At 41.0% G+C, this 14,913-nt stretch overlaps 1 protein-coding gene across 2 annotated transcripts in view; it reads right to left on the reverse strand.

Moving 5' to 3' along the window:
• Positions 1–13,017, reverse strand: part of baiap2l1b (BAR/IMD domain containing adaptor protein 2 like 1b) — a 29,577-nt gene extending 16,560 nt beyond the window's left edge. Inside the window, exons 1-6 of one of the 2 annotated variants that reach the window (XM_073493803.1) lie at positions 12,857–13,017; positions 12,639–12,750; positions 10,312–10,387; positions 10,003–10,089; positions 2,380–2,441; positions 844–915 (exon numbers count right to left, since the gene is read on the reverse strand). In XM_073493803.1, the coding sequence (XP_073349904.1) occupies positions 844–915; positions 2,380–2,441; positions 10,003–10,089; positions 10,312–10,387; positions 12,639–12,689 (348 nt within the window). In that variant the 5' untranslated portion in view covers positions 12,690–12,750; positions 12,857–13,017. Of the gene's footprint in view, positions 1–843; positions 916–2,379; positions 2,442–10,002; positions 10,090–10,311; positions 10,388–12,638 lie in introns of both variants that reach the window. The other variant, XM_073493802.1, reaches the window with a different exon arrangement.
• Between the last annotated feature and the right edge of the window lie 1,896 nt (positions 13,018–14,913).

The following is a 14,913-nucleotide window of genomic DNA, read 5'->3' on the forward strand; positions in this document are numbered from 1 at the left end:
ATATTCATACTTCAGCTTGAGGTATAAACTTACTGGACACTTTACTTTTATTCTTACTTTTGATTATTTAGTTTGCTTAAACTGACATTTTATCAATACATTTATTTTATATGATGCTATCTTAGTCTTCATTTGATTCCATTTGACATTTGACGAATATTCAAATTTGATATTAGACATGAATAACTTTATTATAATTATTATTGGAACTTTATGTAAAAGTATACATATTTCCAGCTCCCTTTGTGCAGTTGTGGAGACATGTGCACCTGTAACACAACAAGACTACAAGTCAAAGCATTAAAAATATGCTTGGTGGACCACTTTGGCTTGCATTGCTGTGTTGTATTGCAGCAATAACTCCCATTAGGACATAAATGAAATGCCATGACTGCAGCAGTCATAATGACAGAAAATTACAGCACTGAATTGCTGCGCAGGACTCGGTCATGGTTCAAGTGTTTGAGTGAAAATGAAACCCTCACAACAATGAGAAAGTTTTCCATCCATCTACTTGCTCGTCCTCTTAATGATCACAATAATTGATAATCAAATGTTTTAAACTTAAATCTTCTTCGTACAGACATGTTTATGTGTGCTTCCCAATAATCCCACATAGCCAGCAACAAAAATCAAGTCGACAACAACTCAATGATGCGAACAAAAACATAACAAAACATACTTTTAAATGGCAGTGTGTGTGTTCTCTTAAAAAGGATGGATGGAGTGCCGCTGCCACAGAATAACTCAGACACAAAAAACAAACATGCACACACACACACACACACACACACACACACACACACACACACACACACACACACACACAGAGAATCTACTCACTGTCATGTATTTGACATCCATGTCGGTCTTTCTCTCCAGCTCGGTTATAATCTCCCTGTGGAACCTTTTAAACTTCAGGTGTGGAGGAGGAGGGAGCAGAGAGGAGAGGGGAAGAAGACACACAGATGATTATTAACTGGATGGGTGGATGGAGTGCAACAGTTTGTCAGCTTTGCTGTCAACAGGGAAAATACTGTAAGTCTCAAAGAGAGAAATGGAGAGTGTATCGGTGCGTGTGTGCGGGGGTGAGAGCCAAGTCCGAGGTTGCGCTTATGAATGAGTCAGAAACAAAGCGTGGGAATGCCCACAGACTTCTCTCCCTTTCTCTGCAGCTCCCTCTCATTAGTGTGAGGGTGTCGAAGCAATCCCATCACCAAAGCCTTGTTGAGACGCAGTGGTGTGCCCACATGGGGTGGATCAGTGAATTGGAAGACCCCATTACTGAACACACAGAGATGACCAGAGAGACCTCATTGCACACATGATGCAGAGCTTCATCGAAGTCTGCAAAAGGTTTTCTTCCATTATTTTCTCCGACCTGGATTGATGCTGTGACTCACCAACAGGAGTCCATTAACAAGTCTACCCACTCACTGACGCTGATGGCAACAACAATTTCTCAGGGGAGCGCCTCACAACTTTTCTGCCCCAAAGATCAACTTTAACAGCTTGCTTTCAAACTCTGGTGTTATTTATTTCCCGAGCACAAAGCTTGTGCAACATTCAAAGAAAACAATCTTGTATAAATGTGTGAAGATCTCGTAGTTCTGAGTAAGGTCTCAGTAAACAATATAAATACAACCAATTGTTTGGGTACAGTGCTGGAACAGTTTTTGGATTAGTGGATGGACAGAAAATTGATCAATAACAATCAGTTAATGCCAAAACATTCTCCCATGTGAGATTTTGTTGCAAATTTTTAACTTGTTTTGACAAAACAATCAACTGGCTCCGGCAACTTTTAATGAGCATTTGGCCTTAATTTCTATCATTTTACAGAACAAACAATTATTAAATGAATTGGAAAAATAATCAAGTGATGAATTCATAATGAAAATAATCATTATTTACAGTATTACTGCGGTGTTAGCATGCTAACAGCCTAAATAAGGCTGTACTTTCTTAATGCACCAAACTTCAACAGCTCCAGCTGGTGTTATCCCAGGGCATGTTGAGGCCTGCCCCCTGTTTTCAGCCAGGAAATAAACCAACAGGTGCCTCAACAGCATAAACCTGTTGTTTCCCTTCCTCATTCAACCTCTTCGTACTTTGCCTGCTCATGGTTCTGCTGTAGTTGATGTAGGTGAGGAGGGAGAAAAGAAGGCAGTAAATATCTGCCAAGGGTGGGTGGAGGGGGGAGAAAGCTACTGGCTGACTGTGTGAACCACTAAATGGTGCTTAGTGAATTGAGGCTTTGCTTACGCTTGTCTGGAAACACAGTGAGCAACAGGTTCAGAGAGTGACAGTGTCTGAAATTTGGTGAGGCAACGTAGTTAGGGAACATTTTCAGGAAGCAAAAATATATCTGGCACTCACATTTTCTTCCAGCTCAAGATGAACCTTCCTGTGGACATCTGAGATTTCCATCAGCACTACACCTGCCACACAGAGAGAACAAGAGAGGCAGAAAGACAAATGTTCATGTTAATGTCAGAAGAAAGACAGGCAAGAAGAAATCTAATTGTCTAATTGCTTTTTCTTCCAGTCTTTTGTTATCTAGAAATGCTGTGCAACACAGTGACAGCAGTGCACAATGACAATGAGCACAATGCGTTTACCCTATACATAATACTCTCTACATACATTTAAGTGGAAGAATGTGTCACTGAAAAATTATGCGCGTCATTTGCAACTTCAAAAACCTTCAAATGTCACCAGCTACAAAGGGTTCCCTTCGCCGGGATGAAAGTAGAATAAATACATGTGCCAGGACCTGAAAAACTGGACCACCTACTGCTCGGCTAATCAAAAAGAGCTCAGATGGCAGGCAGCCACAAATTATAACCTCCCGTCTTTGCATGTTGCTCACAAAAGCAATCAAATTAGGATTATGGAGAGAAATCATTTTGTGGAAAATTGTAATTAAATTACCTATTGACCTCCCCAAAACAATACACAGCACAATATCAGTGATTTAAAAAGTCATCATAAAAATCATCAAAAATCATAATTGCAGTACTTTGTGTATTTTGAAGCATTTCTCAGTAAAACAAACAAATAAAACTTTGCAGCCCCATGACATTTCATGATTTTGACTTGTTATTAAACTAATTCTTGAGGTAGAAATTGAATTATTGTTGCCAAACACTTTTTAAGTCCACTTATTTAACAAATAATAGAAAACACTTAAGTGCCATTATTGCGCAGTACCTCTGAACCAGATGGCCTACATGCTGACTTGTGTCTGTTTCTAACATATTGTCTGTGGCCTGGATAAAGCTGCTCACCGATTCAAAGGGCCTTTAAATATGTGTGTGTTTATTGCCATGTGTGTTTGGCTGGTGAGCTTCCTTGACAAACATTATTTCTAACACCCCTCAGTTGACTATTTGCACAAATATGTGTGGGCCAATGATTCTGATAACTTGTCTTAGAACAGATGGATGGTCGCTTTAAATTAAGAAGCAAAGAAGAAATAATGATGCGGAATGAGCAAAACTGCAGCAGCTGAACTGTGGCGACAACTACAAACAAAACAACACCAAACAAAAATTGGTTTGTTCTGTTTTAGATCTTATAAAACCAATTAAAAATAATTTGGAAGATGTCCTTTGAGAGACGTGCTTAATGTAAACTGCGATTCAAGACCGTCTGTCTACCGCGGGATCATGTGTCGATTTGGATAAACAAGCAGAAAGCAAATCATCAGAATGGAAACTTTGTTCCTCATGTTATGACTTCTCCCACACAAAGCTTTTCCCACAGGCATTTATTTTCCGTGTACAGCGAGTAAATGTCATGAAAAAAACATTCTTCAGTAGCCAACGAGTACAGCTGCACTGCACACAGGGGTGTTAATAGTGATGCAACCTTGAGACATTTTTATTTTTCATAAAGACAGATTTTCCACCAAACAGATACAGTGGCTTCTGTTTCAGAGCACAGGAACAGTTAATTTGTCAGTAACAAATAGAGGACCTGTGCCATCACAGAGGGGAGGCGTTGGCTCGGTGAATAAACACTTGAGTCATTCAATATTTCCATGTTTGTTGAGGTTTATGGAGGCTATGGACTAATACTGCAACAAATGTGAATAGGAGCCATCTGCACATACTTCACAAAAAAGGTTTTTTTAAAAATTAATAAATGGGATCTGCTGTCCTTGTGCCTCAATAGTAACTGTGTTCAAATTTAATAAATCAATATCTGAAATGACATAATTTCATCAGAGGTGTTGCCTCCAGTGGAAAAAAACACCTGTTTCCTTTTCTCAACAACGCTGACGTGTGAAAAGTACTGTGCAAATCCCTGACAGACATTCATTAGGCTGTCTGTCTGATGTATCACCACGACCTGTACATTCATCAGTATGTAAACAGTGCCCTTCCCCACGCCGTCTTTCTACACCTCGACTGCCCCACCTTGCCTTACAGCGAGACTGGCTCTTTCACTGAGCGCAGTTCAAACAGCTCGGCAGATAAAGGCCAAGAGATCAACCCAGTAAATCTGCCCTTTGACAGAGCAGGAGAAAAGAAACTGGGGGGGAGGCAACAGCTGGGAAAGGAAGGGAGGAGAGTGTGTTAAGGAGGTGCATAGTGAGGCAGGAATAGGCACAGTAAGTATTGGATAAAAGAAGAGTGTGTTAGAGTGCTGGATAAACAAAGAAAAACCTGAGATAGAAAAAAAGAAGGCAGAGGCACAAGATGGCAAAGGACACTGGGTTAAAAGTAAACCAAGCTAACTGCATAAGAATGAATGCCTGACACAGCTGACCTCAAAGCCCCCTTATCTTACATTAAGAAGGTAATCTTAAAAATGTCAACAGGTGTGGTATAGAGTCAAATACCTGGCGGACTGGTTTATTTGTATGACACAAAAGATGTGAGTCATCAACATATCACAATATCTGAATGATTCAAATCAATGTGTCATAAAACGTCTTAGTTACAGTGACATCACAGGAATCAACAGTCTTTCTCTGGCAGTTCACGCTCGTTTGTTTATTGTTGTCACGGTCTGGACAAAACGTTGCCGGGCAACAGCTGTTCTCGATCGAGCAAGGTGCGAGGGCAAAAGTGTGTCGTGATGTGGATAACAGCAGAAGCAATTCACCACCATTAGCCAACAAAACTAAACTGAGATAAAACCACACAATACAGACGGGCTGCCTACAGCCCTGTTTACCCAGGATGTAAATGGCTCTGGAGTCATGGCCGGACACACTGAGCTTTGTGGAGGACTTTTACATTCACCACTACAGGGCCGATGGCTGTTGCACAAACATAAAAGGTAGCATCTGACAATTCAGAAGGCCTGACTTGGAGGTTAAGTACCTGAGGTGTAAGCTTTCACTTGAATGTTAGGAGTGGAGGAGCCACAAAGTACGTAAATGTGAAACTGCAACAAGCTTTAGGATCAGAGAACATCATCAGAAACTTAAGTTAACTCAGACGTGGTACCAAGCTGTCACTATTAAGGTCCCTCTCTTTCAACACAGCTGAGTTAACATAGCACAACACCTACAGAAAATGCATGCGTGTCCTTAGGGCACTGTAGTTCATATAACAATGTCAGTATGTGCTGTTTTAACAAAACCACTTAGTGATTTAAATCAGTCGTTCTTTGCCTCTGGTGAGGTGTAAATCATTCATTCCAACATGTCATGTTCTGATCCAATCACAATGTTTGTTTATAAAGACGTGCAGCTTACATACACTTTAATTCTCTTTTTTCATGTTATTCAAAGCGTCTCATTAATCTAAAACACGTTTGATGCTTTCATATCTCATTAATAACAACACTTTCACTTTCGTTAGGTTGAAGACCTTATTTACCTGTTGGGACACAGGCTGAATGACAGCTGGAAGGTACCAAAAACTAGCAGTTATGGCTCATTTATGCTCAGTGTTAGATATGCACATGAACAGAGCCTTCTGTCCATACTCTGCGCTCATTTTGTATGTATTTCTGCACAGTTTCGAAAGCTTACGGATATAAACCAATGGAGCAGTGCCTCTGGTAGTTGTGGGGGGCAGTGTAGCAGTGTAGCCAATAGTTCAAAGTGAGACACGGCCACAAGACAAGAGGAAGAAATTTTAAAATTGGTGGAAGTTTTTGAGAAAGGCTATGCGAGTTGGTGAGAATTTTTAAACATCTGTATGATGTAACTTCACCAAGTACAGAGATAAACAGTTACTACAGAACAGCTGGACGCTGGGGGAGGTAAAGTGGAAGTATGTAAAGGGAGCATAAATGAGCCTTTAATCCGATGTGCAGTGGGATGTCACTGTTGGGTAGATATGGTCTATCAAAGACGCTAGCAAAACAACACCGTACACAATCAAAGCACAGCAGAAAGGCTGAGTGTAGAAAGGCAGAGACTCAGCCTTGTCATTATAAATGCATTGTATGAACAATGATCGCTTGATTGCAAAAATTATCAAGCTCCATTCTTGAGCCATGAGCTCAGAGGCTACCAGTCTTAAAGTGAAACAAACAGAGCAAAATGTTGGCAACAAATTAATAAATTAATAAATCAATAGAAACAACTTCCTACTCTGAGCTGATTTTGAAAACAACATTTTGCTGGTAGCATGCAAAGCGGCCCACAGTTCCTCCACTGTTTTTGACTGTGGGCAAAATAATCCTGGCATCTGAGAGGGCCACCTGACACACCATGCAAACATGCTTGGATTATGTAAAGTGGGCCTGATGCCATTTGAACAGGCCAGGACCATCAAAGGACGGCTTGTGTGTTTTTGTGTGTTTCTGTGTGTGTGTTTGTGTGGGTCTGTGAAGCGTCTGCAAAGCCTTCGCTGCCGTAACAGGACAAGATTGGATGAGTTTCAATTCCCTGCTGACAACAAAATGCTGCATGGTCATGGCGTCTTACAGGCTGTTAAATACTCTTCAGATTTTTTGGGCAACAGTTGCGGGGTTGCTTGTCAAAATTCTCCCTGAAGAACCAACAACATACTTTAGGTTCCAGCATCAGCAACACTTAGTTTCAATTCAAATACAAGAGTGAATATAGCAAGACCCAAAACTCCTGGTGTCTATACAACCTGGTTCTACAGATCTTGATTCTTGCTCTGTGCCTGACCAGAGAAGGAAACAAGTCAGATACCTGAGTGCTTGAATGAAACAACTGTTGACATTTGAACTCTGGCAGAGGAGGAGGAGGAGGAGGGACGGAGGGAGACTAAAGACATTAAAGGAAGAAGGTAGGAGGACGAGGTGCACTGGTCCTCCAGTGCCTCTCGAGAGTATCTGGTTTCTGGTTGGCTACGCGTCACTGAAGCTCAGGTTTCTGACGGGCAGCTCCACTACGTCCACTAGCAGCTCAGACATTTGTGTTCTTTGTGAAACAACTCAGTTTCCTAGAGAAAGAAAGGAGTTTATATTGTAGTGGACAGCGGACAACAGAGGACATCCTGGCTGGTTATAATGATGTGTACAACAGACTCCAGTTACAATGCATTTTAGAGAACAGTCCTGGTTCATTAGATTAGACGACTGTTTGTAGTGCCTATTTAATCACCCCCTGCTCTACATAATCCCCCATAATGACTCAGACTAAACTGATCTGTCATGAGACCAGAGTGCCTCTCCCTGTCTCTGTCTGTCCCTCTCATACAGGGATTAGTGGGTGCTGGACCGTGTCCAGAGGTCAGGGGTGAGTGTGACTCAGCCTGGACATCATGGACTCAGCCTGGACACCCCTACATAAAACTGTGATGTAATGCTAATGTTTACATCATCCCTCAGACTTATCATTTCTAGGATTTTGAGGTTTTAAAAGAAAGGGAAATTTATCTGTATTTATTTTGGGGGGGGGGGGGGGGGGGGGGGCTTAGTATACTTTTACGGACAAAGATAAAAATCAGAAGTTTATTTGTGTCCCTCCCCTCATTTCCTCCTCACTTCCTATGACTGGAAGTATATTCCAAGCTGTACTCCATTCACTGTATACTGCTATAAAAACAAATTCCTTTAACATTAAATACAGGTGAAAATCAAAAATTCAAACAAATGGACTTTCTTTACACAATTTGGGTGTTTGGTGGGTAAAATTCCAACAGTGCCAATCCATTGTCTTTTCTATCTAAAATAGATAGAAAGGTCTCATGCATGCCAGTCTGTTTTTCAGAGACTGAAAGCCAAAGCGCATCACATGCACACTGAATATATTTTACAACCTACAGATGACAAACTGAAGTGTTTCTGCCATGAGATTATGTTCAGAATTTAGAAGAAAAATATGTGGGAAGATCACAGATGACTTTAACTGGCAAGAGAAAAGATTTTTGCTTTAATGTATCATTATGAAGTAAATGCTGATTGCACAGTGTAAAAGAATAATGACACCACCTGCGCTGAGATTGGTTCCCTTTAAACCTCGCTTTCACTTTTCCGTTTCATCTGCCAGACATGAAATCTCCCAGGAAAATCAAGGCACGGGCAAATCCAGTCAGGTTGACAGCCCGGCACCATTTCTATCTGCTTTCACACCTCTATAATAGAATAAATGAATGAATAAACTCATGTTTTGTCTTGTGTTGTTGGGAGTTGCTACTCTGAGGAAAACGTAAAGCAATCCAGTTGTCTTCGTGACAGCTGCACCAACAACAATAGTAAAAAGTTCTAACTATGGCTGAAAGACCATCAAAACTTCACTTTTCTGCAGCATAACTCACTCCTCAGTTGTTTGTGTACTATGTCACCTGTCAAACACTCAAGTCCTTGCGACAAAAACAATGGCTGTGTCCAACATGCTGAACAGATGGGACAGACGGAGGGATGGAAAGCTGAGATGTGGATTTATAATCATAGCATTTGCACAATTAAAAGTTGTCACCATTAGAATCAGTTGTAGCGTACATAGATTCAATCTGCCACCCACAGTTCTTCATTACAGAAAGAAAATTTACAGCCAATGTCTCATTTTTTTGGGGCGGGGTATTGCTTTCAGTCTGTCAGGAAATTGACACCAGTACAACACGCGGCACATCCCATTGTGCTGCTGAATTTAATTAGCAGTTTTGCTGCTCATCAGCAGGGGAGCTGAGAGACATACAGCAGTTAAATCAAAGTGTGCCACTAGTGACATGAGTTAGGATGCCAGACATCTTTGGACTGCAAATGAGCTTCTGGGAACTGAAGCCTAGGGAGTTAGCAAGAAACAAACAGAGAACCAAATAAACCCTTATGCCACGGTGGGTTTCAAGCTTACAACACACACAGAAGTGTATCCATCACAGGCATCATGCTGGCATTAATCAAAGTACAACAGTGCTTCCTGGCTTGTGTGATAATAATAATGAGAAGATCTGACAGTACAAACTTTTACTTATTCTTCTTGTTTGCCTACTTTTGATAAAAAAAAAAAAAGAAAAGGTGCCACAATTTGCTCAAAATTCAGCAGGAACGCCTTTAACTGAAGACCCATGCTATGATCACAGTAAGTTTGTTTTCATATTTTTGCATTTTACATTTTAAGGCTTTGCTTCGACTCCCCGTTGTTTATAAGATATTTGATCCTCCGCCCAGGCCAAAAAAAAGGCTAAATCAGGTTTGGCCACCAAGACTTTCAGAAATAGACTTACTTGCATGATTAGCTCAAGATGGCAAATTTTAGACCAGTGACTGAGGCAGTATTTATGTTACCTAGCTTCATATTACATTTATTACCATTTATCTCATTGATCTTTTGCTATAGCTTGTAGGGCACTGCTCTAGAAACACAAATAAAAATGTGAACAGAGAGAAAATGTCTGAATGATATGATACTCAGGGTGGGGAAGAAATTATCCAGAAATCAAACGTTTATGCAAGACAAATACTGCATAAATACACCCCTGGGAACCACCAACAATGCTCCTGAGACCCAGCTGAGATAAACAACTATTTTGGGAAAGCAAGAACTATCTTCACTGTCTGCAGATCTGCCCCAGTTCATCCCAGTAGAGAGCCAGAGGACAGGGAAACATGGAAACTTACCTAATTCTCTGGAGACAGGAGACACCGCAGCACTCTCCCCAATCTTAGACATTGCATCAAAATATAACTTTCCCGCCAAGGTCATTGCTGGGAAAATAATAAAATTATTGTTAATGTTTGTCAGGATCCCCAATACCTGTTGGAAAACACCCTAAATATTCTTTAAAAAATGGTTAATGAGCCACAGCTACAAGATAAATTTTACGACAGAGGAGTAGACAAAGGAGGAGGAACCTTCTAGTTAAGAGCATGTGTTTTTCTAAACTCAAAGTTACCGTGAATGTTTATTAATGTTGTAAAAATGCTCACCAGCCACAGATTTCTCATAGTTCTTGCCCAGGTTGACCAGATTCCTCAGTCCTGGGTTGAACTGATCCATTACACTCTGGGCGGAGACAAAAACAGAGACAGTTAGTCATGATCTCATTCAAGCTTTCCATGGTTATATGGTTGATACACAGCTGAGTCAACAGTTGGGTGACTGTCTACCTGACTGAGTGACATCAGATGGTAAATTCACACAGTCATGTTAAAACATGTTGACTATATATTAACATGGGCTATGAACTATGACCTTTAGGCACAAATTGACCTGCTTGCTGTGCAGGCAGTCTTACATGTTACGTGGAAGATGACACAGACTGAAGAATGAAAGAAAAGAAGAGTAGGATTCTCATTCTTAACATTCCTCAATCAGTGTCTTATCTCTGTGATTATGCAAATTATTGAGCTATTCTTTGTGATGACTATGAGAGGATAAGGGCTTATCTTAGATTCACACCCAAGCCCAGAATGCAGGAAATCATACAACTTTGGTAAACGGATCTTAAAGCAACAAAATGCTACTTCCTGGAGAAAAATACTTCACAATGAGCATTTTTCCTTTATACAAATTTGTGTAATCTGACACGTTGATGTTCTACTTTCATTTTAGCTTGTTGAAAAGAGCATCAGTTTATGAGTGAGACTCAACAACTCAACTGCCCTTCTTCGGGAAGGTACATACTGTTGCTTTAAGTAATGCATAACCTTAACCCTATGGCAAACAATGATTCATGAGCCCAGCAGGGATCACAAACTCCTCACTCCTCATCATGTAATCTGTGACATATAAGCTACAGAACTTTGATCCTCCAATTTCAGATTTCATTAAATATATAAAGCATGAAATCATTAACATCATGAAATCTGAAGACATCACAGCCACTGATGTAAATATATTGTATTATGTGAGCCTTGGGCTACAGTTGATTATAGCTCTGAGCCAGAGGTGACGGCTGCCGAGGAGCTTGCTGTATAATCTTACCACACAACACACACAGCCAGCTAAATTATTAAACCTGGAGTCTTTTTCCTGCATTTCATCACACCAAGGAGCTGTGGGGGCTGTCCCGAGAGGAGGGTAGTGGATAAAAGCTGTTCAAAAAGTCTAAATGGTTGCAAGAACAAGCATTTTGTCTCTTTTATTCCCCCTCCAGCCTCTTTATGCTTACTCACCTTCACTTTTTCCCACCAGTGGAGTGCAGCATGCACACCTGCCTACACAGTGTAGTTAAAACTCTAAGGAACTTACATCCATTTACTGGTTAGTTTATCTTTTAACCTCAATGAAATCACATAGCAAACATGTCTCATTAAGTGTGTCTTGGAGGACACAAAAAATAACAGCAGCTGACTTTCGAAGCACCTTCTTATCTTTATTAAATTAATTATACTTAATTACTAGAAGGCACAGATGCCAGAGTACATTTACAGCAGCTCAAACGATGCTGATCAACCAAGGCAGCACTTTAATGAGGAAACGGCACTCCTAGGGTGGGGCTAATTTCTTCAGAAACCTGTGATCTAAACCCAGTAATAGTCGGCTACAAGCCTCTGCTTCCATAAGAAAACTGTTTCATTAAAGGTGCACTATGTAGTTTTGGGGAAGAAAGTTTAACCAGAAGGGAAAGATCTTCAATGACTGATTTCTTTATGCCTAAACAAATTAAATAAAACAAATCGACTGAATAAACAAACTGACTTTAAAGGACAACACAATTTCATAGTTTTTGTTTATATTTGGCGGACCCTGCCACCTTCGTAGCTTCAAACAGTGTTCTAGGGACCTTAATTTCCTCTGGGAACGGCTCGTTTATTCAGTTAAGGAAAACCTTACCTCATTTATATAGTAAATACGAAAATTCTGAGTTTGAATTTCTTCTCCAAAACTACATAGTGCCCCTTTAAGCTGTTTCAACACATCAGTCTGTCTGTATTTTACTGATGCAGAGGTAAAGTTGGCAAACAATAGGCTATAGAAAAGCACAAGAGCCCAATTAAATCTTAAAAATAACTTATTTACAGTATTGACACATACTTATAATACAATCTATATTATAAAAAAAAGGCAAAAATGAACTGTTTCCAGGTTGAGTTTCACCCCATCCTTCCCTCATGTTATTAGCAGGTAAACACTTAAATTTAAGCTAGCTTGAGCAAAAATATAGCTAATTTTAAAACACCTGTTAGCTAGCTCAGGTGGTCAAAGTCAGCAGAAAGTTGGACTACAGCAGGTGGACACATGGACGTGTGGAGGTATTTCTCCCTCTCTTGTCGTGGTCGCACCTGTTGTGTTCACACCGGCGTTTACTCACCTTGTAGGTACTTTCTGTTAGCTTGTACACCTCGTCCGTGTTCCTCGACATGTTTAACGGTGTATCCCTCGCGACGCCCAACGGAGAAAAAAACAAAACAAAAACAAAAACACTAAAACGACAACAACAAAAAGGTCCGAGAGGAGGGGAGTGAGCAAAAAACCTACGGACACATGAAATCCCTCATAGCCAGCAGGAGACGCAACACACACACATACCAAGAAAAAATGATCAAACTGTGGAGGGAGGAAAGGAGAAAAGTCACCCCAGAGAGGGAGAGGGAGGGAGCCGACCGCCGCTGCTGCTGCTGTGCTGCTGCTGCTGCTGGGGACCGACAGCGCTGAAAAAGCTGATCTGTCAAACTTGTTGTAGGTGGATAGTTGAGAGAGAGGAGGGGAGGAGGCCTGTGGAGGTGTGGAGGGAGGGAGGGAGGGAGGAAAAGGTGGACGTGTGTCAAGTCGGTCGGTGTTAGAGGATGAACCACTTTTCCGGTCGGTTGCCTTCAAATTAAACCTTCTGCTGCTTTTTTAAGTAAATCATTGACCACAGTTACCCCTCTTTAACCAAAGGCAGTCCATGTGCCGGTTCGGAGCCAGTGCCTTTTCTGGGTTATCGTGACAAAGGACCAGACAAGCCCCCAGGAAAGAGCGGCAGGCTTTGAAGACAAGGGTGTTTAATTATATCTGGACGCAGCCATGGAGATGGAGCCCCGTTCATTCCTGTGAAAGCTGCTCTACCTGGATCTTTCGTGTTATGGGGCCCACAGAGCATGCACGCTGCAGGGACTTCCACCGACCGAGCCGGCTTACTTCCAGTTTAGCGCCCAGCTAATTTGAATGAGGATAAAATACATTAATCGTGCGGCACTATACACTTTTTATTGGACCTAATGGCTGAAATGATGACAGTCAAATGAGTCATTTCACAGGGGTTTTACCACCGTTTTACAGATGCTTTTTTCACAACGTTAGCTCATGGGGAAAAGTCTTTTTGGGCCCCATTGCATCACGTGATATTGTAATTACACAGTCTGGCCACTATGAAAGTTGGCTGCAATGCCTGGTGCTCTTCCTGGGGGCTTGAGTGGCATCAAAACTTTGCTGGTCTAGAACAATGAACAGCATATGTCAGGGGCTGGGGGTGGGTTATCGTGACCAAGGACCTACTAAAACCACTTTAGACCAGAGCTGGTGAAACTTAAAAAGTTCACAAGTTGAACCAACTTTGAACCAGAACGAGCACCAGCCCAGATCCAGCACTTGGTTCATTTTGGTCGAAAAGGGGTAAATGTGGTACAACGGGTTTAGCGCTAAGATCAAGAACAGCATTAGTAAACACAAACATTGAGCTGATAACAATGATGGGGTTAGCAATAAGGTTAAATATCTTGGACATTTTATTACAGAAAAAAATTACAGATAAGGATATTTATAGGCAATGCTGCAAACTGTATGCACAAGCAAATATGCTCTCATGCAAGTTTAGTATGTGTGTAAACACAGTGAAAATGTCTCTTCTCAGAGCATATTGTATCATCTTATACTGTGCAGTATAAATGTTTTAACAAACATGAGGTTTATCACCACATGCTGCCAGTGGTGCAGAGTGTAAAGATATTGGTATAAATACTGAATGATTAATGCAACAGGTTTCTTTATATATATGTAGGAGGTTGATAAGGCAGCAAAGGCATGTATACAATATGGGTTACAGTAGCCCGTATACAGTATGCTTAGATTTATAATAGACAATAATGATATATAGGCTACATGTTATTAAAAAAAACTGTATTTAAACTAAGTAGAATTCATTATAAATTGAACGAAAATGGATGTCTAAGTGCTGCTTGGTTGTTGCGCAAGCATTGTCACAGAGTCAGTGTATGACTGATAAGGTTCATCATGGTGATGGCATGTCATCCTTTATGATATCCAATTGCTTTCAAACAGCCCTGTATATTTGTGCTTGTCTATTTTACAACACTTCTTATGACTCAATAAAGATTTAATGTCCCTTTGAAATCATGGTTCTTCTTCACGCTTTTATTTTGAAGGCCTTGTTCCAGCGCTGGATGCCTCTGTCTGGCTTGACAGTTGCTGCAGGCAGGTAGAAAAGGTGGACAACAGACGCAGTGCTGGAGAGGGGCGCTCCCTGGAGGCAACTAATCCATAATACAATGAAAACACACATCTCACCATCTGCTGCACACACACACTCCCAAGTGCTGTGAACTGAGGTAAAAGTTAGGGGGGTAGACCACATGGATGTAAAATAT

This window comes from Pagrus major, chromosome 23 (genome assembly GCF_040436345.1).
Source record: "Pagrus major chromosome 23, Pma_NU_1.0".
In the NCBI taxonomy this organism is placed as follows: Eukaryota; Metazoa; Chordata; class Actinopteri; order Spariformes; family Sparidae; genus Pagrus; species Pagrus major.